The 26,811-nt window shown below is 37.1% G+C and overlaps 1 protein-coding gene across 6 annotated transcripts in view; it reads left to right on the top strand.

The window, feature by feature from the left end:
- The window catches only part of MAGI2 (membrane associated guanylate kinase, WW and PDZ domain containing 2), a 1,459,815-nt gene that overhangs the window by 813,318 nt on the left and 619,686 nt on the right, over positions 1–26,811 (top strand). For all 6 annotated transcript variants that reach the window (XM_064374940.1, XM_021667866.2, XM_064374946.1 and 3 more), the window contains exon 3: positions 25,940–26,059. In XM_064374940.1, the coding sequence (XP_064231010.1) occupies positions 25,940–26,059 (120 nt within the window). The remainder of the gene's footprint in view (positions 1–25,939; positions 26,060–26,811) is intronic.

Below are 26,811 nucleotides of genomic sequence, written 5' to 3'. Positions count from 1 at the left end.
TCCGAGTGGACCTGCTAATTCAAAAATCTTCCCAGGTGTTTCTAATATGTACCCAAAGTTGAGAGCACATATGCTAGATGATGCTAAAATAAATGAAAGACAAGTGAAGAAAAAAGTGTCTGATAAGATGATGAAAGAAAATCATAAGGATCAACAATATTTCAGGTATTGTATCTTTGAAAGTAAGGCTAACAAAGGCATAGGAGTGTAAGCCTGGATGTATGGAGGCTTCTTCCTATTACTGCAATGTACGGAGCATTTTCAGTTGAAGGTAGTAAGGAAGAAATTGTTTTATTTTTCGGATTTTCCCTGTTACAAGGATGATGCAGTGAACATCCTTCTATGTATATGTTGGAATCCATAACAGAATATTTTGATGATAAATTTCTAGAAATAGAATTGTTTAGTCAATATGTTTATGTATTTTACGTGTTGATATTTAATTATTGTCACCCGCCCACCAAGGAGGTTATATTAATTTCTATTCACGTAACATGTATTTCAACCTGTGTCTAATCATAAGAGTGGGTTGAACATACAAAGGAGACAGTGAATAACCGAGAATATAAAGTTCTAAGAAAGAAGGAAGTTTAAAGAAAAAGCAATTAGTTTTGAAAAGAAGGTAGAGAGAGATGAAGTGAGATGGTGGTGTGTGATTGTTGGCCAGTGCTAAAGGATCAAGTAGCCGTTGGCTGCTTGATGCAGGCAAAGAGAAAAAGCTAAGTTCAACGGTCTTTCTTTGGACATGATATGGGTTCTTCCATTATATTGTAAAGGCCAAGTCTTGATAGTGTAGTGATTATATTGCTAAGTATATTTTATAGAAAAATATGTGCAAAGGATTTATATATAAGAACATTCATTGTAGCATTGTTTTTAATACTGAAAACCTGAAAACAATATAAAAGTTACAGATGTTTCATTAGCAAGAGAGAAAACATGGTAAATTTACATAGTAGAATATTATACACATACATATATGCACTTACCAAATTGCTATCTGCCCAAATACAATTTTTTTCTTGCTTTAAAGCAGCATTACTCATCATAAGCATTTCCACACTCTTATATGATTTTAAATGTTCTTTTAATGATTGCTTAATATTAAACCGTACTTTAAAACTACAGAAACAAAGAAGGAATAATTTAACAAACACCTGAGTATATTCCAGTAAGATTTAATAAATTTTATTATTTTCCTATCTTTGCACAGATCTTTTTACTTTTAATAAAATATTGCAGATACAGTTGAGTCTACTCCATTATACCCTTCTTAAGTTCCCTCCGTGACCCTATTTTCCTCTTTCATCCTCCAGCAATAGCCATTTTACTTGGTTTGGTGTTCATGATTGCATACATTTTAAAAATAGTTTTCCTGGACTAGGTGCAGTGGCTCATGCCTGTAATCCCAGCACTTTGGGAGGCCAAGGTGGGCAAGTCACTTAAGATCAGAAGTTTGAGACCAGCCTGGCCAACATGGGCAAACACCATCTCTACTAAATATAGAAAAATTAGCTGGGTGTGATGGTCCACACCTGTGGTCCCAGCTACTTCTATTGCCGAGGCACAAGAATCACTTGAGCCTGGGAGGCGGAGGCTGCAGTGAGCCAAGATCATACCACTGTGGCCTGGGCAACAGAGCAAGACTGTGTCTCAAAAAAAAAAAAAAAAAATTTGTTATATGTGCTAGTATCTATAAACAACTTGGACATACCTAAAAACTTCATGTAAATGGTGTTTTTACATGCATATATATATGTATCTGCAACATAGTTAAGAGTTTTTATTAGGAGTAGATATTAGATTTTGTCCAATTTTTTTGTACTCATAAAAATAATCAACTGAGTTTTCTTCTCTAGTTTGTTGATATGGTGAATTACATTGATTGATTTTTTAATATTAAAATAACTTTGCATACCTTGTAAAAATTCTACGTGCTCATGATGTATTGTCCTTTTTACATATTGTTCCATTAAATTTGATAAAATTTTATTAGGTATTTTTGTATGTATCTTCATGAGGAATATTATTCTGCAATTTTCTTTTAATGTTTGTCTGGTTTTATGATACTGTGGTAATACTGGCCTTGGAGAATGAATTAGATGTTTTTGCCTCTTTTTCAGTTTTCTGAAAAAATTTGTATAGAATTAGCATTATTTGTTTCTTAAATGTGTGGTGGAATTCACCAGCAAAGCTATCTGGCTCAGGAGTTTCCTATAAATGAGAGTTTTTAGCTAAAATATCAGGTAGACACACACTGATGTACACACATACACACATACACACACACATAATATTCAGGATCTCTACTATACACAGTCTGAATATTATACATATTAAATATTATTTGGTTGTAGCTTTCAAAAATTTTGTTCATTTCATCTAAGTTGTCAAATATATTGGCATAAATTTATTTATAATGTACCATTAATATCCTTTTAATATCATCACACCTGTAGCAAACTTCATTCATTGCAAAAACCGATAACTTGTATATTTCCTCTTGTTTTTTGGCATCAGTCTAGCTTGGAGGTTTATCAATTTTATTGATTTTTCTCTTAGCCAGCTATTGATTTTATTTTATTCTGTTTATTAAAAAAAATTCTACCCTGATTTTTACGATTCCCTTTTTTCTTCTTAATCTGGGTTTAATATGCTCTCCTTTTACCAGCTACGGAGGTCACTGATTTGAGAACTTTCTGTGTTTCTAATGGAAGTATGTGGGGTTAAACATTTCTCTTGAATTCCTGCTTTAGTAACATCCCACTAATTTTGATATTTTGTGTTTTTATGTTTAGTTGGTTCAAAATGATTTCTAATTACCTTTTGATTTCTTTGTTGACACATGAGCTATTTGAAAATGTGTTCGTTTCCAAGTATCTAAGGCTTTCCAGATATTTTTCTGTTACTAGTCTAATTTAATTTTATTGTGGTCAGAAAACATCAGTTTTATGATTTGTCTTGTTTAAAGATATTGAAACTTGTTTTATTGCCCAGAATATGGTCTATCTTTGAAATTTTTCATGTGCAATTAAAAAGAATGTGTATTATTAAGTGTTCTATAAATGTCAATTAGGTTAATTTGGTAGATAGTGTGGTTCAGGTCCATAACTTTACTGATTTTCTGTCTACTTGTTTTATCAATTATTAAAAGAGGGGTGTTGAAATCTCTCAGTATAATTGTAGAATTATCTGTTTTTCTTTGTAGCTCCATATATTTGCTTCATGTATTTTGAATCTCTAATTAAATACAAAAAAATTTATGATTTTTTGTCACCTTAAGGAATTGACTCCGTTATTATTTTGAAATAAATTTCTTTATCACTGTTAATGTTCTTTGCTCTAAAATCTACTTTTGCTGATGTTATTATAGCTTCCATTTGATAATTGCATAGCATAGCCTTTTTAATTCTTTTACTTCTGTTTTGCATTATTATATTTAAAGTACAATTTTTGTAGGCAGCGTAAGCTTGAGTCTTGCTCTTTTAAAGAGATGATCTGTTTTTCAATTGTGTGTTTGTGTGTGTGTGTGTGTCTGTGTGTAGATGTTGCTGTAGGCTTCATATTGCACATCTTTAACTTACCCCAGTCAGCCATCAAGTGATGTACCACTTCATATATAGTGTAAGAATCTTATATGGTATACTACCATTCCCATCCCTTATCCCTTGTGTCTTTTTTTGGTGTTGTTGTGAGGTAGAGTTTTGCTCTTGTTTCCCAGGCTGGAGTGCGAGGGAGCGATCTCGGCTCACTGCAACTTCCTCCTCCCGGGTTCAAGCGATTCTCCTGCCTCGGCCCCCTGGGTAGCTGGGACTACAGACAATGCCCAGCTAATTTCTGTATTTTTAGTAGAGACAGGGTTTCACTGTGTTGGGCAGGATGGTCTCAATCTCTTGACCTCATGATCCACCCACCTCAGCCTCCCAAATTGCTGGGATTACAGGCATGAGCCACCGTGCCTGGCCATATATTTTAATCCACTGTATTGTTATTTTTTCTTTAAACCATCTTTCTTTTAAAGGGATTAAGCTATATATTTTATATTTACCATTGTCAGAACTCTCTCGAAATAATTGTTATACAGGTGGCCACAATTGTCTATATCTTTAATAGAGTTTTCCAGAATGATGAAATACATTTTTTTTTCACTTTTGTCTTTCTATCAGTCATTATAGGCATCAAATATATATTTGTTGAAATTTCTACAAGTAATTTCTATTATGTGACTTGTAAAACGGAAATATGACCTGGATAATGAGAGCCTTACCTAATTCTTAATATTTTATCATTTCTCTGTTTTTAGAAAATTACCATTTTTTCCTGCTCAAAGCACTCATATTTCTTTTTAAATGTTTGTAGCTTCCTAATTCAACAAGTTTGGATGTTTCTTTCGAAAGATATCCTTTGTGCACCCCAGCTACTTTCTTGGCATTTCTTAGTTATCTTTCTGAATATCCCTACTCTACTTGGCAACAGTTTGAGAATGTCTTACTTTCCCCTGCTTCTCTATAGATTTTTCAAATTGATAAATAATAGTTAAATGTATTTAAGAGGTACCTGTGTAATTTTGGTACATGTATACAATGTGTAATGATCAAATCAGAGTAACTGGGATAGCCATAGGATATTTGATTCCCAGTTTCATTATTCTTTCCTGGCAGAACACTCTATTTAAATGCTGAGTGGTGGCTGCCTACATCCCATTCACAAGGCACACCCACCTTCCCACCCTCCCACCTGCTGCTCTCATCTATCTCCCACAACAAAATCTTTTTAGAATATTTTGTGGAAGATGGTGGAGTGCACCATTGCTTAGAAGCTTGGCCTGTACTGCCAGACTGCCCAGGTTTGAATCCTAGTGCTGCCACTTGGGCAAGTTACTCAATCTATAAAAAGAGTAAAACATCACCTATAATATCAAGTTGTTAAGAAAAATGAAAGAGATAATGCATGCAAAAAGCAGAGTACAATGCTTCACATAAGGTCAGGGCTGAATAAGGATTAGTGCTTGTGAATATTATATACAGAAAGAAAGTTCTCATATAATTCCTTACTTTGCCATATTCATCAGCCGTGTCTTTCTCTCTTTTCTAATAGACTGATATTCATTCTGAAACGTTTCATACCTATTTGGACAAATTATAAATTTGTAAAAGAAAAAAGTTGTTTCCAAAGTGTATTACTGAATATATTAAAAATTAGCAGATAGTTTTGCTAGAGGGCTCTTTCCTGCTGCAACAATTTTCATTATTTTGCTTTAATACAACAGAGAATCAAATATCTTGGAATGCCTAACCTAAGGCCATTCTTTTTCTTTGCTGTATTTTCATATGCTATTCTCCTTTTACTGACCTATGTTACTAAGTTTAAAGCTTATGTGTATATGTATATTGTTCATATACAAATTTGTCATATAACTATTAATCTTTACATCAGGTAATGACAAATTTTCTATCAAATATAAAATATTACTGTGAATACCACTTTATCCAACAAGTGATATGTAACTTGATTTGCATTAAACATGTAGCATACGCATGGGATATTACAGCTACTACAGCATAAAATGTTATGTAATATTCAGGAGCACTCAGACTCTTCATACTTCTTCCCCATATTAAATATCTGGTGAATTCCTTAGCCTGCAGAAGCTTTGCTAATATGATTATACTCCAAAATGAGAGTAAGGTCAATAAGTTACTGTTATTTACCACTAAAAGATGCAAGGCCCTCAGTCAATACCGAAAAAGAAGCTCCTTCACGGCTTTTCTTATGGGAACAGATGTCTTTCCACTCTTGATGCAGCATCACAAAACACGTATTTCTCCTGGCAATTTCTTGTTCATATTATTTCAAAGATTGCATAAGAACAGTCCTCTCTTGATTCTTGAGAGACAGAAATCTATAATCCTTCTGTGGATATTTTCCCCCATTTTTTCCATGTATTAGAAAGCTACCTGATTAGTTGTTTTGAAGAAGTTTTCAGAAAAAAAAGGACACATGAAATGTTACACTTCATACTGACCACACCAACAGTAATGGTCATGCTTTTCTCTCTTGAGGTAGTGCATTCAAATGCCAGCACTGAAGTTGTATCTTGTTGATTTACAAGTAACAAATCTAGGAGATAAGAGCATGAAGACACAAAGCATCGAAAATCTAATATGGGGCGGGCAAATGACTGCTTAGGGGTCAAATCTGTCTATGACCTCATAAATAAAGTTTCATTGGAACACAGTTCTGCTCCTCTGTTTATGTATTATGTGTCCACTTGCATCTCTAATAACAGTAGTTGTTACAGAGACGGTATGGCCAGCAAAGCCTAGAATATTTACTATCTAGCCCTTTTAGAAATTTGCTGAACTCTAACCCAAAGAAATAGTTTGGATCTAACTGGGGAGATAAATAACTCTAGGAGGTTAAACATATGTACTGTAGTATGGTTCATTCTCACACTGCTATAAGGACCTGCCTGAGACTGGGTAATTTATAAAGGAAAAAGGTTTAATTGACTCACAGGTCTTCAGGGTTAGGGAGGCCTCAGAAAACTTACAGTCATGGCCAAAGGGGAAGTAAACATGTCCTTCTTCACACAGTGGCAGCAAGGAGAATAATGAGTGTCCAGCAAAGGGAGAAGCTTCTTATAAAACCATCAGGTCTCGTGAGAACTCACCATCACTAGAACAGGATGGTGAAAACTGCTCTCATGATTCGATTATCTCCACCTCTTCCCTCCTATGTCATGTAGGAGGGGTTATGGAACTACAATTCAAGATTAAATTTGGGTGGGGCCACAGCCAAACGATATAATGCACATTGTTTATTCTGACATGGATTCACTAACTCCCCGTAGCATAATTTGACCAGCCTGAGGCTTTCTAATTTTCTCAAATACCAGATGCTCTAGCCCTTCTTTTAGGTAGCAGTACTTAATACTTTGGGTCTGAAAGTCAGAGTACCATCACCCTACCAGATGTGAACTCTCCAGCCACTTGTTCCCCTTAGGGAAGGATGCTGAATCAGCTGCTGGGCTGATGCTACTGGTATTCACCTCTTTATTTTGTATCATGTCTCAATTAATCCTGGCAAGTAAGTGTGTTTTCTTACTCCTCTAAAGGAGGTATAGATTCATCTAAAATTTTAAATATTTTCTCTGAAGAATTCAATATTTATTTTTATAACTCACTATTAACTTAATATCTCTTATGCCAGAGATACTTAATTAGTTCTGGTTTAAAATTTCTTTACAATTTTCTTTCATATGTTTAATTCCTAAAACTTCCCTTAATCCCTGATGATAATTGCATTACTGAGAAACAGTGATTTGACAGTCTATAGAGCCAAGTGTTTTTTGTTACAGGATAGTTTTATTCTGATATGTTTATAAAAAGATTTCCAGCAGGGGTCCCAGATGATTATTTGACAGTTCACAATACACATTCCTTTAGATTGTATCACTTTTAATTTGCTCCCCAATCAGGAAGGAAATACAGTGGCCTGCAATTAACACTGCAGTGCTCTGAGGATTATGACAATTGGATAGAAACTGAGTCCTGCTGCCCTTCATGCCTAAAAGACCACATGGATCTAGGCCATGGGGCTGTTGGCTGTGTGTCTAATATTAAAGTCTCAAGGCAGAAATCATATTCTGTCTGCCCCGTGCACCTGCGCTTCCTCCCCGCCCCTGCTTCAGAGGCATACAGTTATCTTCAGGCTGAAAATCTGGATACTTGTGTTTTCTTTTATATCAGAATGCTGATTATTTGATTTGAACAAGTCACTTTTCTCTTTTTTCCTAAGTTTCTTGAGTGGGAGCCAGGCCATGCCATTCAACATTTAGTGGCTGGCCCACAGTCACACTGGCCTGAATGGGGAGAATTGCCTGTTCCCTAAAATATGAACAGATGTTTTCTACACATGAATGCTCACAGATGTGGGTTTTGGAATTAAGGGCTGTTAGTTATAGCTGAAATATATTTCTGCTATAATATTCCCAATCTTGTAATTTTTTAAAGTAGGGAAGCTGCGTTGTAAATTTTTGTTCTGTTTTTCATCAACCGTATAATAAGATTTAGTGTGATAAAATAACCAATATAATAGCTGGTTATCGTGAACATAAGATAAATCAGATGCACAGGGCATTCTTTAACTCAAGATTTTAAGCAGGAATACAGGTACCTCATCCAGAGCTCCTAGTGGGTACTCATTACTATTTCCCTCCTCCCTCTCGTCTTTGTTTCTTCCCTCCATGATGTTTTGATATGTGTGTACTTGAGAAACTCAATTTAAAAAAATAGTTGATTACTCAGACATGTGATTTATGCAGTATGATCTGAAAAGAATTTCAATATTTTGAAATCCCTGGAGAGTTAACTGCCTACTTTCCTTCACCTGGATTTTCTGATACTCTGCAGACTCTATATTCTATTGTCTTCCTTGGGCATTTCAGAATATAGACACCATAGAGACATATGGTGATACTAAAAGTTAATGTCATTGCAAGATTCTAATAGTGATAAAATGATAAAGTTATGATCCACTAAACCTTCCATGCAATGAAGGTCACTGAGTAGTGTCTGTGCATTGCTCAGAGGACTGGTGATATCTGCGCAGTCTAGTTCTGGCCCAGATTAATTTTACATGAGGAGAGTATAAAAGCTTCAAACTAAATATATATTGTTTCCAAAAAAAGTCACTGATCTTTCTTTTCTTTAATCTCAATATGTAATCTTGAAACATCTGCTAAATAATAAATTAGGGAATCAAAAACCTCCTTTTATTAATTCTATAGAATGCCAAATATAGAACACATCTAAATTAAATATTGAAGAATTAAAATCCAAAGTTCAAAAATAAATTAATTGGTAACAAGAGGGTCATTTGTCTTCTTCCAGTCTCTTAAAAAATTCAGGAAATTAATAGTCAAGTCAAGAATCTTGGAATTATGGTTGGCTGCCCTACTTTATTGGTGAGAATGCAGTGTTCATCTGTCCTGGAGTTAGTTAGGTATGTTATATCTATATATTGTGAGAATGGATCAAAAGCCAAGACTGTAGCTATCAAGGAATCTGATTTTTTGGGAGCGAGTCATTTTATCTATTCATTTCTCTGAATCCAAGTAGTCAATTATTCTGTACTGTGAACGCAAGTGAAGTAAAGACAGAAATTTTGTGAAGAAAGTAATTTATGGAGCCAAAGTTTCTTTGGCAATCTGGTGGGTAGAGGAGATAGACTTTGGTGTGAAGGAATGGATAAGATTTAGGGTACAAATCTTTTGTTACCAGTGTAGTGATGACTCGAATGAATAAATGAAATCATTCTCTTTGCCCTAGTTTGTCTTCAGTGTAGAGTGTTTGTATGTCTGTGGTCAAGGTATCTTGGTACTATTGATAATTAAATCTGGTCATTTAGTATAAAAGCCTTAAAATTGAAAATGTATTACATATATATTAACTTCAGAAGTGATCATACCATTGTCTTTCTTGCTCAGTATCACAGATTTTTGAGTTCAGATGATGAAATCAGCTTTTCTTTTCTTTTCTTTTTCTTGAGACAGAGTCTGCTCTGTCACCCAGGCTGAGCGCATTAGCATAATCCTGAGTCACTGCAGCCTTGACCTCCTGGGCTCAAGTAATCAATCCTCCTACCTCAGCCTCCCAAATAGCTGACACTTAAGGTGTGTGCCACTACACCCAGTGAATTTTTAAACTTTTCGTAGAGGTGGGATCTCCCTATGTAGCCCAGGTTGGTCTCAAACTCCTTGGCCTCCTGAAGTGCCAGGATTACAGATGTGAGGCTCCACATCTGGCTGAGTTCCACTTGTCAATGATATGCCTCATGTCTATCCCTCATTTACTCTAGTGTTTACACCAGGGACCTAACTGTGCAAGCAAAATCATGGAATTGATGAAACAATATAGTAGCCTAAATAATTTGTTCTAACAGAGAGCTTTATGAGTACTAATTCCAAAGTGCCTGTTACCTATCACCTGATTTCATTCAATAAGAATAGTTGTAAACAAGCTGTAATTTTAACAGTTGGCAAACCAGATATATTGGTATAGGAAAATAATGCAGCGCTATTATTTCTTACTTTTTGGAGATGTACACATTTTTCATTTGTCATCTGTTTTTTTACAATCCACCATAGTTTTTTTTTTTTATGTGAGAGATTTTCTGCATTAGATGCTTATTTTTTCTTAACATATTATCATGTATCACTGCTGGTGAGCTATATTCAAGACTACTGTGTCTTTCCAAATATTAGCCACACCATTGCACAGATAGGGGCAAAATAGTTTATATTACTTCAAATAATAAAGGTACTTATAAGCACACATAAATAAAGATAGGTGCATTATTTCCCAAATTCATTTAACTTCTAAAGAACACTCCACTATGAAAAATACTCTTCATGACTCTGTTCATCTATGCACCAGTAAATGAAGAATGGCTTGTTTTCTCTGAATTCGGTACATAGCTATAGGTTCCTCCAGGGCCGGTGTCGTGGTCATGACCCACATGCTTTATGGGTTGTTGTAGTTTTATTTGATGAGGAAATTTAACACTATTTTTATTTTGGGTTCCCTGAGATATAAGTGAAATTAGAGCAGTGGTTCTCCAATTATGGTTTCTGGATGTGCAATGTCAGAGGCATCACCTGAAAACTTGTTAGAAATGCAAATAATCAGGTCCCACCCAAGCCGGATGACTCAGAGACTCTAGAAAGTGAGAACCAGCAATCTGTGCTTTAACAAGTCCTCCACAGGGTTCTGATGCACCTATGTTTTAAGAAACACCAAGTTTGGGCCTGATGCTGCCTCAATCCAAACTGTTAAAATTTAAAACAGTAATTGATGCCATATGGGACACTATTTTGAAACTTTATATCCAAGATATTCAAGGAGAGGTGTCTTCTTCTTCAAAAATGTCTGGTTTTGGAAGATACCTAACATTGTTAGTATATGCCAGTGCTGCTTTAAACAAAAATTGACAACATGCTATCTTAGGGGAAGAGAGAGATTTGAAATAATTGCTGAGGTTTAGAGCAACACACTGTTAAGAAAATGAGTCAAAGTAACTACTTACATTTTACAAATGAATTTGTCAAATCTTCAGTACTTTATAAAATATGCATAGTGTTTTATCGAGGCTATTAATAATTTTTATACTTAAGTGATTTATTTCATCGAATTGTAGCTTTTAATTTTTTTACCTTAAGCCAATTTACCCCATCACTTAACAGGAAATCTAAAGGGCTCACATTACTTTATAATCTGTCTATCACATGCAATTCAATGACCCAAACTGTATTATTTGCTTTGCTTACTTTAGCTCTAAGTTTGTATAAAACCATACTTTGGGATTTTACATGATTGAAAATGAGTACAATAAAACCCAAGGCCTAGGCTGGTTGTGTGAAAATGGATTACAGGCATTGGCCAATGGAATCTGTCTGCTGTATGTATTTATTGGCAGCACACACAAATCTGGTGATTATGTTCATACTTGCTGATGAGTAACTGACAAACTTCAGTGTCTTCAAGAATCTAAGAGTTAGTTAATCAAAGGTCAAATACAGAGGAAATCACTCTAGCTGTCAAGATTTATTTTTTCCAGCTTGCAGTTGAAAACACCAGGAAGAAAGGGGGAATATATGAATAAGAACAGAATTCAGTTTCTCACATTCTCACACAGTGACCCATCTGCTTAGAATGCATTGACTTAATGATTGATTCCAAGTCTGTTTCTTTAGCGAATGGGTATTGAGTACCTGCCATACAGCAAGCACTATGGAATTTTTAGTATATCAGAATAGATCGCAGTAGATGACTGCAGTCAACCATCATCTAAGTAGTAATACTGTCTGCCATGCTGGTGACTGTTTTGAAAAAAAGTGTTTTACTAAAACTAGGAAATAGCAGAAAGCTGAGGAGAAATACACTTTAGAATTATATTTACCACAAATGTCATGCCCTTTTCTTCCTAAGACAAAAAGAGCAATGTTCCTTCATTTAAAAAGTAGATTAATAAAAAAACATTTCCATTGGCACCCCCAGTTACTATGGTAACAAAATGACAAGTCATCTTCATGTGATTTCACTGTGTATCAGTAAGTTACCCATTTGGGAGATAATGCATTTTGTTTAGACATATCTTTTGAGCAGAAGTACTGTATGTTTTTCATTAACTATTGAAGGAGGTAGTGCATACAGTACTTAAGTTAGCAATTCATAAATAAACTGTTTTGTTTTTTAAGAAATTAAGCAATCAAAGATGAAACAAAGCCTCAACTTAGTAGCATTTCCTTCTTTCAGTTATATTTATTTTTCCTTTGGAGGAGTCGTCTGGAATAAATAATAATAAAATATATAAATCATAATTTGGATAATAAAACTTATTTTGGAGTTTCCTATACACCTATTAGATAAGTCCCAACCAAAACAGAAGAGCAATAAAAGGAAGTGAGCTTCAGCTCTATGATGAATCATCTATAGCCCCTCTTATTTTCCACATCTTCCACCCTATTCCTGGTGCTGGTTAATTACTTGCTACTGTTGAGTCTTGCTTTGCTGTCAACTATTCAACGTCTTTTAAGTTGCAAAAGCAACTGTAATTATTTCAGCATAAAAATGAGTAAGCACTTCAAGAAATTTAACTTAATTGTTTCTCCAGTCTAGATATTACCTTTAGCTACAAATTAGCATTGGACCACACTTCATTTCATATCACATATATTTTCCTTATTTTTAGAATCATGTTACTTTCCAGAGAGGTGTTCATAGATCTCCAATTGCTTTTTCCTTCTTCACCCACTGCCTTGCCAATTGACTTAACATCCCTTCTTCCCAGGCACATAGATCTAAAATCCTGCTTTCTGACTCTTGTTGTAGGTGCTATGCCTGCAGGTAAAATTAAACGACACACTAATTAGGTTTTATGAGCACTTTCACACTTTTCAGATGACTCGACAAATGGCAAAAAACTGCTAGCAGCCTAGGCCATAGGCATTACCTGTTTTACTCTCTGTCTACAAAAGGAAAAAAACGCTTGTAAGTAGTGACCAAGCCATTGCATACTACATCTTAGTGTGTAATCAGGCAAAGTGGATTTATATCTTGACTCATGTTTTTTTTATCCCCAAACAGTAAAAAAGGCAATTTGTATCTTTAGGCATAAATTTATTCTCCTTTATAATAAGTGTTAGCCTGAATGAAGTTGAGTGATTTAAAGCTTTGATTATAATATGTTCCAAAAGTAAGATACCACCAATGATATTTGTGAAAATGTAGTATTCTTAGTAGCATAATTAATACTACTTAAAAAGAATGCTGATATTGTTGGCATGGTGTTTATGCTTTTACTTTTTTTTTTTATTATTGCGTTTTAGGTTTTCGGGTACATGTGAAGAACATGCAAGATGGTTGCATAGGTACACACGTGGCAGTGTGATTTGCTGCCTTCCTCCCCTTCACCTATGTGTGGCATTTCTCCCCATGCTATCTCTCCCCAACTCCCCACCCCCCGCTGTCCCTCCCCTATTTCCCCCCAACAGACCCCAGTGTATAGTGCTCCCCTCCCTGTGTCCATGTTTTCTCATTGTTCAACTCCCACCTATGAGTGAGAACATGCGGTGTTTGATTTTGTGTTCTTGTGTCAGTTTGCTGAGAATGATGGTTTCCAGGTTCATCCATGTCCCTACAAAGGATGCGAACTCATCGTTTTTGATGGCTGCATAATATTCCATGGTGTATATGTGCCACATTTTCCCTGTCCAGTCTATCATCGATGGGCCTTTGGGTTGGTTCCAGGTCTTTGCTATCGTAAACTGTGCTGCAATGAACATTCGTGTGCATGTGTCCTTATGGTAGAGCAATTTATAATCCTTTGGATATATACCCAGTAAGGGGATTGCTGGGTCAAATGGAATTTCTATTTCTAGGTCCTTGAGGAATCACCACACTGTATTCCACAATGGTTGAACTAATTTACACTCCCACCAACAGTGTAAAAGTGTTCCTATTTCTCCACATCCTCTCCAGCATTTGTTGTCTCCAGATTTTTTAATGATCGCTATTCTAACTGGTGTGAGATGGTATCTCAATGTAGTTTTGATTTGCATTTCTCTAATGACCAGTGATGATGAGCATTTTTTCATATGCTTGTTGGCCTCATGTATGTCTTCTTTTATAAACTATCTGTTCATATCCCTCGCCCACTTTTGAATGGGCTTGTTTGTTTTTTTCTTGTAAATCTGTTTTAGTTCGTTGTAAATTCTGGATATCAGCCCTTTGTCAGATGGGTAAGCTGCAAAAAATTTTTCCCATTCTGTTGCCAATTCACTCTAATGACTGTTTCTTTTGCCGTGCAGAAGCTGTGGAGTTTGATTAGGTCCCATTTGTCTATTTTGGCTTTTGTTGCCAATGCTTTTGGTGTTTTGGTCATGAAGTCCTTGCCTATGCCTATGTCCTGAATGGTTTTGCCTAGATTTTCTTCTGGGGTTTTTATGGTGTTAGGTCTTATGTTTAAGTCTTTAATCCATCTGGAGTTAATTTTGGTGTAAGGTGTCAGAAAGGGGGCCAGCTTCTGCTTTCTGCATATGGCTAGCCAGTTTTCCCAACATCACTTATTAAACAGGGAATCCTTTCCCATTGCTTGTTTTTGTCAGGTTTATCAAAGATTGGATGGTTGTAGATATGTTGTGTTGCCTCTGAGGCCTCTGTTCTGTTCCATTGGTCTATAGGTTTGTTTTGGTTCCAGTACCACGCTGTTTTGATTACTGTAGTCTTGTAGTATAGTTTGATGTCCGGTAGTGTGATGCCTCCCACTTTGTTCTTTTTGCTTAGAATTGACTTGGCTATGCGGGCTCTCTTTTGGTTCCATATGAAATTTAAGATGTTTTTTCCAGTTCTGTGAAGAAGGTCATTGGTAACTTGATGGGGATAGCGTTGAATCTGTAAATTACTTTGGGCAGTATAGCCATTTTCACGATATTGATTCTTCCTAACCATGAACATGGAATGTTTCTCCATCTGTTTGTGTCTTCTCTTATTTCATTGAGCAGTGGTTTGTAGTTCTCCTTGAAGAGGTCCTTTACGTTCCTTGTTAGTTGTATTCCTAGGTATTTTATTCTCTTTGTAGCAATTGTGAATGGCAGTTTGTTCTTGATTTGGCTCTCTTTAAGTCTGTTATTGGTGTATAGGATTGCTTGTGATTTTTGCACATTGATTTTGTATCCTGAGACTTTGCTGAAGTTGCTTATCAGTTTCAGGAGATTTTGGGCTGAGATGATGGGGTCTTCTAGATATACAATCATATTGTCTGCAAATAGAGACAATTTGACTTCCTCCTTTCCTAGTTAAATACCCTTTATTTCTTTTTCTTGCCTGATTGCTCTGGCTAAAACTTCCAGTACTATATTGAATAGGAGTGGTGAGAGAGGGCATCCTTGTCTGGTGCCAGATTTCAAACGGAATGCTTCCAGTTTTTGCCCATTCAGTATGATATTGGCTGTTGGTTTGTCGTAAATAGCTTTTATTATTTAGAGATATGTTCCGTGAATACCTAGTTTATTGAGGGTTTTTAGCATAAAAGGATGTTGAATTTTGTCGAAGGCGTTCTCTGCATCAATTGAGATAATCATGTGGTTTTTATCTTTGGTTCTGTTTATGTGGTGAATTACGTTTATAGACTTGCGTATGTTGAACCAGCCTTGCATCCCCGGGATGAATCCTACTTGATGATGGTGGATAAGCTTTTTGATGTGCTGTTGCAATCGGATTGCCAGTATTTTATTGAAGATTTTTGCATCTACGTGCATCATGGATATTGGCCTGTAGTTTTCTTTTCTTGTTGAGTCTCTGCCGGGTTTTGGTATCAAGATGATGTTGGTCTCATAAAATGATTTGGGAAGGATTCCCTCTTTTTGGATTATTTGGAATAGTTTCAGAAGGAATGGTACCAGCTCCGCTTTGTATGTCTGGTAGAATTCAGCTGTGAACCCATCTGGACCTGGGCTTTTTTTTGGGTGGTAGGCTCTTAATTGCTGCCTCGACTTCAGACCTTGTTATTGGTCTATTCACGGTTTCGACTTCTTCCTGGTTTAGGCTTGGGAGGGGCAACTGTCCAGGAATTTATCCATTTCTTCCAGGTTTTCTAGTTTATGTGCATAGAGTTGTTTGTAAAAATCTCTGATGATGGTTTGAATTTCTGTGGCATCTGTGGTGATATCCCCTTTATCATTCTTTATTGCATCTATTTGGTTATTCTCTCTTTTCTTTTTTATTAATCTGGCTAGTGGTCTGTCTATTTTGTTGATCTTTTCAAAAAACCAGCTCCTGGATTTATTGATTTTTTGAAGGGTTTTTCGTGTCTCTATGTCCTTCAGTTCTGCTCTGATCTTAGTTATTTCTTGTCTTCTGCTAGCTTTTGAGTTTTTTAAATCTTGCTCCTCTAGCTCTTTCAATTTTGACGATAGGGTGTCAATTTTAGATCTCTCCTTTCTTCTCATGTGGGCACTTATTGCTATATATTTTCCTCTAGAGACTGATTTAAATGTGTCCCAGAGGTTCTGGTATATGGTGTCTTCGTTCTCGTTGGTTTCGAAGAACATCTTTATTTCTGTCTTCATTTCATTGTTTATCCAGCCAACATTCAAGAGAAAGTTGTTCAGTTTCCATGAAGCTGTGCAGTTCTGGGTTGGTTTCTGAATTCTGAGTTAACTTGATTGCACTGTGGTCTGAGAGACTGTTTGTTATGGTTTCCGTTCTTTTGCATTTGCTAAGGAGTGATTTAATTCCAATTATGTGGTCAATTATAGAGTAGGTGTGATGTGGTGCTGAGAAGAATGTATATTCTGTGGATTTGGGGTGGAGAGTTCTATAAATGTCTATTAGGTTTGCTTGGTCCAGGTCTGAGTTCAAGTACTGGATATCCTTGTTAATTTTCTGTCTGGTTGATCTGTCTAATACTGACAATGGGGTGTTAAAGTCTCCCACTATTATTGTGTGGGAGTCTAAGTCTCTTTGTAAGTCATTAAGAACTTGCCTTATGCATCTGGGTGCTGCTGTATTAGGTGCATATATATTTAGGATCATTAGCTCTTCTTGTTGCATTGATCCTTTTACCATTATGTAATATCCTTCTTTGTCTCTTTTGATCTTTGTTGCTTTAAAGTATATTTTATCAGAGATGAGAGTTGCAACTCCTGCTTTTTTTTGTTCTCCATTTGCTTGGTAAATCTTCCTCCATCCCTTTATTTTGAGCCTGTGTGTATCCTTGCATGTGAGATGGGTTTCCTCGATATAGCACACTGATGGATTTTGGCTTTTTATCCAATTTGCCAGTCTGTGTCTTTTGATTGGGGCATTTAGTCCATTTACGTTTAGGGTTAATATTGTTATGTGTGAATTTGATACTGCCATTTTGATGCTAGCCGGCTGTTTTGCCCGTTAGTTGATGCAGATTCTTCATTGTGTTGATGCTCTTTACCATTTGGTATGTTTTTGGAGTGGCTAGTACTGGTTGTTTTTTGCTATGTGTAGTGCCTCTTTCAGGACCTCTTGTAAAGCAGGTCTGGTGGTGATGAAATCTGTGAGTACTTGCTTGTTCACAAAGGATTTTATTTTTCCTTCACTTATGAAGCTTAGTTTGGCTGGATATGAAATTCTGGGTTGAAAGTTCTTTTCTTTAAGGATGTTGAATATATGCCCCCACTCTCTTCTGGCTTGTAGGGTTTCTGCTGAGAGATCTGCTGTGAGTCTGATGGGCTTCCCTTTGTGGGTAACCTGACCTTTCTCTCTGGCTGCCCTTAGTATTTTCTCCTTCATTTCAACCCTGGTGAATCTGACGATTATGTGCCTTGAGGTTGCTCTTCTAGAGGAATATCTTTGTGGTGTTCTCTGTATTTCCTGGACTTGAATATTGGCCTGCCTTGCTAGGTTGGGGAAGTTTTCCTGGATAATATCCCGAAGAGTATTTTCCAGCTTGGATGCATTCTCTTCGTCACATTCAGGTACACCTATCAAACGTAGATTAGGTCTTTTCACATAGTTCCATATTTCTTGTTGACTCTGTTCATTCCTTTTTACCCTGTTTTCTCTAATCTTGCCTTCTCATTTTATTTCATTGAGTTGATCTTCGACCTCTGATATCCTTTCTTCTGCTTGGTCAATTCAGCTGATGAAACTTGTGCATGCTTTGCAAAGTTGTTGTGTTGTGTTTTTCAGCTCCATCAAATCACTTATATTCCTCTCTAAGTTGTCCATTCTCATTAGCATTTCATCAAATCTTTTTTCAACGTTCTTAGTTTCTTTGCATTGGGTTATAACATGTTCTTTTAGCTCATGGAAGTTTCTTATTACCCACCTTCTGAAGCCTGATTCTGTCATTTCATCACACTCATTCTCCATCCAGTCTTGTTCCCTTGCTGGTGAGGAGTTGTGATCCCTTGTAGGAGGAGAGGTGTTCTGGTTTCGGGTGTTTTCATCCTTTTTGTGCTGGTTTCTTCCCATCTTTGTGGATTTATCCACCTGTCGACTTTGTAATTACTGACTTTCTGATTGGGTCTCTGAGTGCACGTCCTGTTTGTTGATGATGAAGTTATTTCTCTTTCTTAGTTTTCCTGTTAACTGTCTGGCCTCTCTGCTGTAGGACTGCTGAGGTCCACTCCAGGCCCTGCTTGCCTGGGGATCACTTGCAGCAGCTGCCGATCAGTAAAGGTTGCTACCAGTTTCTTCTTCTGCTTTGTCCCAGAAGGATACCTGCCAAATGTCAGTCTGAGCTCTCCTTTATGAGGTGACTCTTTGGATATATGGGGATCAGGGAGCTGCTTGAGAAAACAGTCTGTCATTTATAGTAGCTCAAGTGCTGAGCTGTGAGCTCCGTTGATCATTCAGAGCTGCTGGGCATGTAAAGTTTAAGTCTGCAGCAGCAGAACTCATAGAGCCCTTTTTTTTGCCAGGTGTTCTGTCCTAGGGAGTTAGGGCTTTATGAGTTTCCGCTGTGCTGCTGCCTTTTTTTTTTTCTTCAGGGCTGCCCTGCCCACAAGGAGGCAGCCTAGTCACTCTCTGCCTGCAGAGGCTTTGCTGAGCTGCTGTGGGCTCTGCCTAGCTGCCCTGTGAACTTCCCTGCAGTTCTGTTTATATGGTTGTAGTTAGAACTGCCTCAGCAATGGTGGCCCGCCTCTGTAATGACAGACTCTCTCTGTAATGGCGGGTTGCCTCAGTAACAGCGGGTTGCCTCGGCAACAGGCTGCCTCAGCAATGGCGGATTGCCACCGTAGTGGTGGAGTGCCTCGGTAATGGCGGACGCCCCTCCGCCACAGAGCTGGACCGTCCCAGGTTCAGCTGTGCTTGCTGTGAAATTCTCAACCCAGAGCATTTCCAATTGCTGTTTTTTTGTTTTTGTTTTTGTTTTTGTGGGGGTGGGAGCAGATGGTCCTGATCACCTGGCTCCCTGTCTCAGAGCCTTTTGTTTTTTAGTTTAACTATCAGCCCTCTCCCATGTGTCCTGGTCGCCTGTTGACAAGGTGCTGGGATCTGTGTGATTTCCCTTGCGGCGACCCACTGCGCCGGCTGAAACCGCGGCTCTGAGATTCGTGGTGCTTTTTTGCCCAGCGATCTCCTGGCCTGGCTCCCTGTTTCAGCTCCACTTGCTGGCTAAGTGGGGGCACAGTCCCATTTACTCTGCACTGGGAACCGCCATGTCGGGGCACCGGCAAAACAGCCGCGCCGGCCAAAACAGCCATGCTGGCGACCCATGGGGCTCTTCCGCCTGGGAATCTCCTGGTCTGTGGGCAATAAAAATCCATCTGGAAATGCGGCGTCCACTCACCCTCTGCGCTTTCACTGGGAGCTGCAGTCCTGAGCTGCTCCTAAGTGGCTATCTTGGATCTTCCTCACTTTTACTTTTTATAATGCCCTTTTTATATCTATTGTTTACCTCAGTGCATAAGAAAAATTTTATCTAGGATCACATAGGTAAAACATTAAAACAAAAATGCAATGCAGAGGTCCTCAATTTTTAATCTAAGAACCATTTTGTCACACCATTCTTTCACTTAAAAAAAAAAAACTTTATTTTAGGTTCTGCGGATAAATGTGAGGGTTTGTGACATAGGTAAACTCATGTCACGAGGGTTTATTGTCCAGATTATTTCCTCACCCAGGTATCAACCCCAGTACCTAATGGTTACCTTTTTTGCTCCTCTCCCTCCTCCCATCTTCCACCTTCAATTAGACCCCAGTGTCTGTTGTTTCCTACTTTGTATTCCTAAGTTCTTATCACTTAGCTCCCATGTATAAGTGAGAACATGCAGTTATTTGGTTTTCTGTTCCTACCTTAGTTTGCTAAGGATAATAGCCTCCAGCTCCATCCATGTTCCCAAAAAATACATGCTTTCGTTCATCTTACAGTCGCATCATACTCCATGGTGTATATGTATCACATTTTCTTTATCCAATCTGTCACTGAAGGACATTTAAGTTGTTTCTATGTCTTGGTTATTGTGAATAGTACTGCAGTGAACATTTGTGTGCATGTGTCTTTACAGTAGAATGATTTATATTCCTCTGGGTACATACCCAGTAATGGGGTTGCTGGGTTGAATGGTAGTTCTGTTTTTAGCTCTTTGAGAAATCTACACACTGCTTTCCACAATGGCTGAACTAATTTACACTCCTACCAATAGTGTGTAAGTGTTCGCTTTTTTGCAACCTCATCACTGTCTTCTTTTAAAAATGAGGCTTGACATGTAAGTGTCTGTGTGTGTGCACATACACCAGTCATTAGAACCCACCATGTACTGTCATGTTTATCAACCCTTTTTAAAGTGGTTTTGAAAGTTCAAAAATACCTGTATCGGACACCAAGATGTTAAGCCAAATAACCTAAGCTAATCCAAGCAATATGTGAAATATGTGAAATAAATGAAATTTCTCTTTAAGGATGTAGTGATTCTGTCTAAAATATAACCAGGCTCTTTGTGGATTCCCCTGTTGACTGCCAGCAGTCTCCCACATAGCTAACTCTCACCTGGGTAGTGTACAGCCTACAAGTATTGTGGATCTCTGCTCCCCTTCAGGTTCTTTACCACAGTCTCTTCTCTTCCACATACTGTCTAAGCTAACAGTTAGAAATCTCAGCATTTGACCCACTAAATTGTACATAGGTTCTAACAACCTGATTTATGGTCAATTAATAAGATTTAACCCTATATAGCATACTATATAACTTACTTTTTAATTTTTTTATTTATTCTCTGCATCTCTTAAAATATTAGTTCCATCAAGGCAGGAATCTTAGTCTGTGTTATTCAGAGATATATCTCGAGCATCTAGAATAGTGCTTGGTGCATACTAAGTGCTCAATTAATATTTATGGCAAGACTTCACAAAAACAATCTATGATGTCATTTCTGCTCTTCCAGGCAGTAGTACTTAACATATAATCCTTGTTGACTATTTCAAATGTGCCAGACATTGTCCTAAGTATGTTATATGAATTATTCCTTTGTCCTTCACATTAGCCCTATGAAGATGCTACTATTATTGTTCCCATTTTACAGATAAGAAAACTAAAGTTTACAGAGGGTGAAGAACCTTGCTCAAGGTAATACTGATAACAAGTGGCTGAGTCCCAAAAAGCACAGGCAGCTTACATTCAAAATATTATACATATTAAAGGTAGTTTCTCCTTCATCTAAACCAAAGAATAATTCTAATGGTGGATATTTTAGGTTAAAGAGAAAGCAGAATGATGCATGACAAGCCAGAAAGGAAGATACTGCATACGCAGAAAATCATTACATTATGTCCTCTCACATGTTCCATCAAGGCAAGCCCATCTGAAGAAACTCTACAAGCTGGCATACCATGAGAGTTGTGTTTTATTGTTACTAATAGAATCTTGGCTTTCTCTGATTCTTCTTGACTCTTGGTATTTTTCTCTCCCTCTCTTTTTCAGCCCACTCTCTTGACCATAGATTGGGTAGATAAGCCTTTAGAGAGGAAATGTGATCCACTTTGTGCTTCACCAGGGCTCATCAGGAAGTGCAGTGATAAACTCGGAGAGGGAGGCAGGCACACCAATGACAGAGCCACTGCCTGGTCCAGGAGGGCAGTGCTGGGATCAGAGACAGTACAGATGGGAAGGATGATGTGGAGATAACAGGACTTGGAACTTGCCAAATATTTGGAGATAGAATGAAGGAGTGAGGGAGGAGTCAAAGGTAGGTGACTCTGAGGGGAAGTTTCAAACTGGCAGACCGGAAGAATGGTGGTGACATGAACGGAGGAGCAAGATGAGGAAATATTTTCATGACGATTTTTTCCTGAAATGCTGTCAGAGTTGCCACTAGTGAGGGTGGAATAAAGACATTTCCAGACACGCAAAATCTCAAACAATGTAGCTTCTGTGCAACCTTTGACAGGAAGTTTCCAACAGATGTGCTCTGCCGCCATGAGGGTATAGACCACAAAAATAGACATGGGGTCTAGGCAGGAGGAGGGACTGCACCAGACAGAGGCAAAGCGGCTTCCCAGGATGATGGCAAGGGGTGATCCGTAGATGGCAGCTGAGAGTCCAGATAGGAGCATGTCAGAAGCCTTTGGGAAGGATTTCTTCAATAGGATAAACTTGATAAAATAGACATATATTTGTGAATTTTGAGAGGAGGATTCTCTCTCAAGAAGAGAGTTGATTAATTAAATTATGATTAATGAATGGAAAATGGAAGTGAAGACCTCTAATATCTAGAAAAATCAAAAAGTTATACATGAAAAAGTGTATACACTACAAGTTTCAGCTGGGAATACATTTACATAGAATTATTAACGTAAACACTTAACACTAATCTAAACACAAGATGTTCCATTAGAAGAATGGAAGGAAAGCAGGAAGAAGTGGTATGCGCAAGGGGGTTAGAATTGTGACAAAAAAAAAAAAGAGTTAAATCATCATTTTCTTTACTCAAAGATCAAGAAATAATTATTAAAGTAAAAAGTCAAGAGCCATCTTATTTAGAGATACAAAGGCTAAACAAATGAATCATCTAAAAGCAGTGTGTTTGCCTCTGGATAAACAGAAAGGGGTAGCAGGGGGCAGGTGGTGATGATGAAGGTCTGCTTTTTAAAAATAATAAGCCTTATAGAATTACTTGAAAACTTAAAATAGCTATATATGCAACTTTGACAAATAAAAACTAAATCCTAAAAGAAAGCAAGGGAAAAGAAATTTGTCTTAGCAAGATGGATGATAATTTCAATACAGGCTTAATTTTGAAGGAAAAATATGAAGATAATGCAATTAAGAAAAATGAAAATTAGGAAACTTTAGGGTATTTGGTTTCAGAGTATCCTTTACTTTACCTAGAAAGAATGAGTTCATGTCTTCTACAAAATGTCCAAGCAGTTGAACATTAGAAAATGATGGGAATATATGAGAGAGACAAGAAGACACACATAAAAGAATTACTAAGCATCAAGGGGATCAAACTCACATTAAGTGACCTGAATTTGTGGAGTACCTTGTCAGAGAAAGTTTGTTTTTCTGTAGCAACTGCTGTCAATACATGAAATAACCAATAGTGAACATGGGGATTAATTATTAGTCAGGAAGTGATGAAAGTGAACTAAAGAAAGGAACAGATTCTGTTTTTTTCCCTAGTCCTTTGATAGTTAGGGAGGCAAGTAAAGCTAGATTTGGGGAACATCAGGGAAACCGCAAGAGATCAGGGACTAGAGGTCATAATTAGAAGAACAAAATAGGAAAAAAGTATCAGCGACTGATGTCAAAGATGAAGGTTGCAGCATTTGAGATTGTAGAGCAGAACTTCAAGCCACGATGAGGTAGGCGAAATTTCAGTCCAGGATCGGTTGGGTCAATAGTAATAGGTGACACTGATTGATGTCACCTGTCACAGAAGGAAGAACTCGGTCACAGAGGTCTGAAGTGCAAGATGGAGATGGAAAGCAATTTAGTGAACCAGCACTGATGGGCTTCCCAACAAGAGCACAGCTCCAAATGTTCACTAAAATTTGGTATAGCCGTGTTACTCCAGTCAGCAGCCCTGGAAATTGCCCTCAGTCATGTGATCCTGGTGCTCATGTGGTGCTAGGAATGCATTATCATACTGCAAGCAGTAAATTAAAGTGTGCAGCTTCTGAAATCTGCAGATAAATTAGTAAGAAAAATTGAGTCTTTGTTATGTGATTTTTTTCTTAATGATTAAATTGTGTTCTAAATAAACAGAAATATAAATTGATTGCCAAAACCCATGTTAATGCACTTTTAATTCACAAGAGTTAAGCACATAAAAGCCAAGATATTGAAAGTTAACATTCTCATAGAAACATTAATTTGACAATATTATGCATACTCGGTGTAGATGGTTTGTATTTTATAGCATAAAAGCAGTAGGAAATATTGCAAAATGTGTCTCAGTTAAACAAAATAACCAATTCAGGGAAAGTCATTAAACATGATTATGTAAAAAAATTGTTTTGCAACCCTCAAAGACAAGTTATAAAACTTGATTTTAGGAAATAATAACTTCAAATCTTAAAAAATGTTTACAATAGGAATTATTCATTTTTGCCCAAAATCAGATTTCCCTGGCATATTATACATTCTGACATTAGCTTCTGCTTCTCAGTTGCAGTCGAGATTTGATTTTAATAGACCAAAAGGAGAACTGACTGGCTATTTTCATGAACTAGTTGATAAAGATTTCAAATGCAGGAATAAAAATAAAGTTTAAGGATTTAAAATGCTTTTTTAGCATATAGACAATATGAGGGAGTCTTTATATATGAAGTCAGCCAATGTACTACCTTGCTCATATATTTGGCCTCTGTATATTTCTGCATACTTATTTGCATGTATGCATTATGTAAATTCCAGTTTGACCATGCAAAATGCCTTATGTAGGTGGCATAGAAAAAGGAAGAAGCCTAGGGCATGTTCAGGGAAGGAAGTATTACATGGAAACAAACCTGCAGCCTTGAATATGCCTCTGCTTCTGCTCTTGCCTCACAAACTGGACCACATGCCTGGAGGTGTGTATTCTCCAGGAGAGCTGGACTGAGCCACTGTCTGAGCAGCTGATAATCCTGTCACCTTGGCCCTCATAGCTCCATTCCCTCTACGGGTGATGGAGGGGTCGGGAACAGTGGTCCCATGCAGTAACCCCTGGTAGGGGGTCACTTCCCAATTCAGTCAGAATTAGAGGTAGTAAGGAAAGAAGGAAGGTCGCATAAAGGAGAGCCTGTGTGATGGAGTCAGAGAAAGTTTCCTCTTGTCAAATTAGATACTGTATTCCCAGCATCACAATTACTAGTGCAGTTTAATTATTACACAATTCTAATTACTTTTTAATTTTAAATAATAGTAAAGGTTTTGTGATACTTTAAATCAAATAAAAATGGCTTTGGATGCAAAATTTAACAAATGAAAACCAACAAACGGTTTCCCCCAAGAGAAAGCAGATTATGAAAATAAAAAAATAAATGGACATTTTTCTAAGATCACTAGTTTCCATTGTATTTTATGTCATAGCACAGCAGTTTGCAGGACAATAGAGGTTTATTCACAGAGTGAAATACATAAATTCCTGAACTAGCAGACTGCTGGTCCAATATTCAAACCACCTCTTCAAAAAGGGCACAGTGTTCTTCATTTTTTACCGAAAAATATATGCAGCCATATTCCATGGCAATGAACTCTTTATAAGCTTGAAAAGTGCTTTGTACATTTACTTTACTCGTTACTCTCTACCCCCTGCTGTTTTCTGTTGCCAAACAAACAGAAGGACAAATGCAAAGTGCCAACTTCCAGATGTACAAACAAGTGGCACTGAATATTCAGAAATGTGGTGGTATTTTTAAAGTTCAACCACAAATCACTCAGCGTCTTTCTTTTGCTTTTACTTTCCTTTATTCAGGCACCACAAGGCCACATAAGGAGGGTGAGGTCCCTGGAGTGGATTATATTTTCATCACTGTTGAAGATTTTATGGAATTGGAGAAAAGTGGCGCTCTCCTAGAAAGTGGGACTTATGAAGGTAAGCACAACGTTCCTGTGAAATCTCTTTCTTGTTGACGTCACATCATTCTCATTCGATGAAAATGTATTGGGACACCAGGTTGCCAATGGGCTGTTTTGGGTTTGAGAGCTTTACTAAGATGAGTTTAGAAATGTATCCTAAAAAAATTAAAATACATCTCAATTAAGTGTACTTTTATATGCCTAGAGAAACATATATATATATATTTTAAAATATTTAGTATTTTAATAAAATATTTTATATTTTAATATATATATATATATATATATATATATATATATATATATCCTTTGAAGTATCTTTGTGATTGTCTACTGAGGTTAAGCTGTGATCTTCCAGATAAAATGTCTATCTCAAGATGGTATCTGAAAGATGGTGGGACTAAAATTCTAGTCCTGTCATTATCTCTGTGTGGCTTTCTCAGATTACTCGACCTCATTGGCTTTCACTTTCCTCCTATGCAAAATGATGAGGTAGAAAAAATATGATCTGTGAATGAACTCCAAAGCTCTAGAGCAATAAAAGTCTCCTTGTGTACTCAAATCAAAAATGAACATCAAATGAAACCAAAACCTTGAATGCAGGAAATATGCCTCAGTTGAAGGAGCACTGAAACATGAGCCGAAATCTCATTTCAAACTAGGCTTCATTATTTATCTGTTATAAAAAGTAAGTAACAGTAAATGTCACTGAACTTAGTAGTCTCTTTGGTACAAGTAGAATGATGGCATTAAAAATACAAATAAATA

This window comes from Aotus nancymaae, unplaced genomic scaffold (genome assembly GCF_030222135.1).
Source record: "Aotus nancymaae isolate 86718 unplaced genomic scaffold, 86718_ANA_hifiasm-v0.15.2.pri h1tg000002l, whole genome shotgun sequence".
In the NCBI taxonomy this organism is placed as follows: domain Eukaryota; kingdom Metazoa; phylum Chordata; class Mammalia; order Primates; family Aotidae; genus Aotus; species Aotus nancymaae.
The sequence above is the reverse complement of the archived record's forward strand: the minus strand, read 5'-3'. Positions and strand labels throughout refer to the sequence as shown.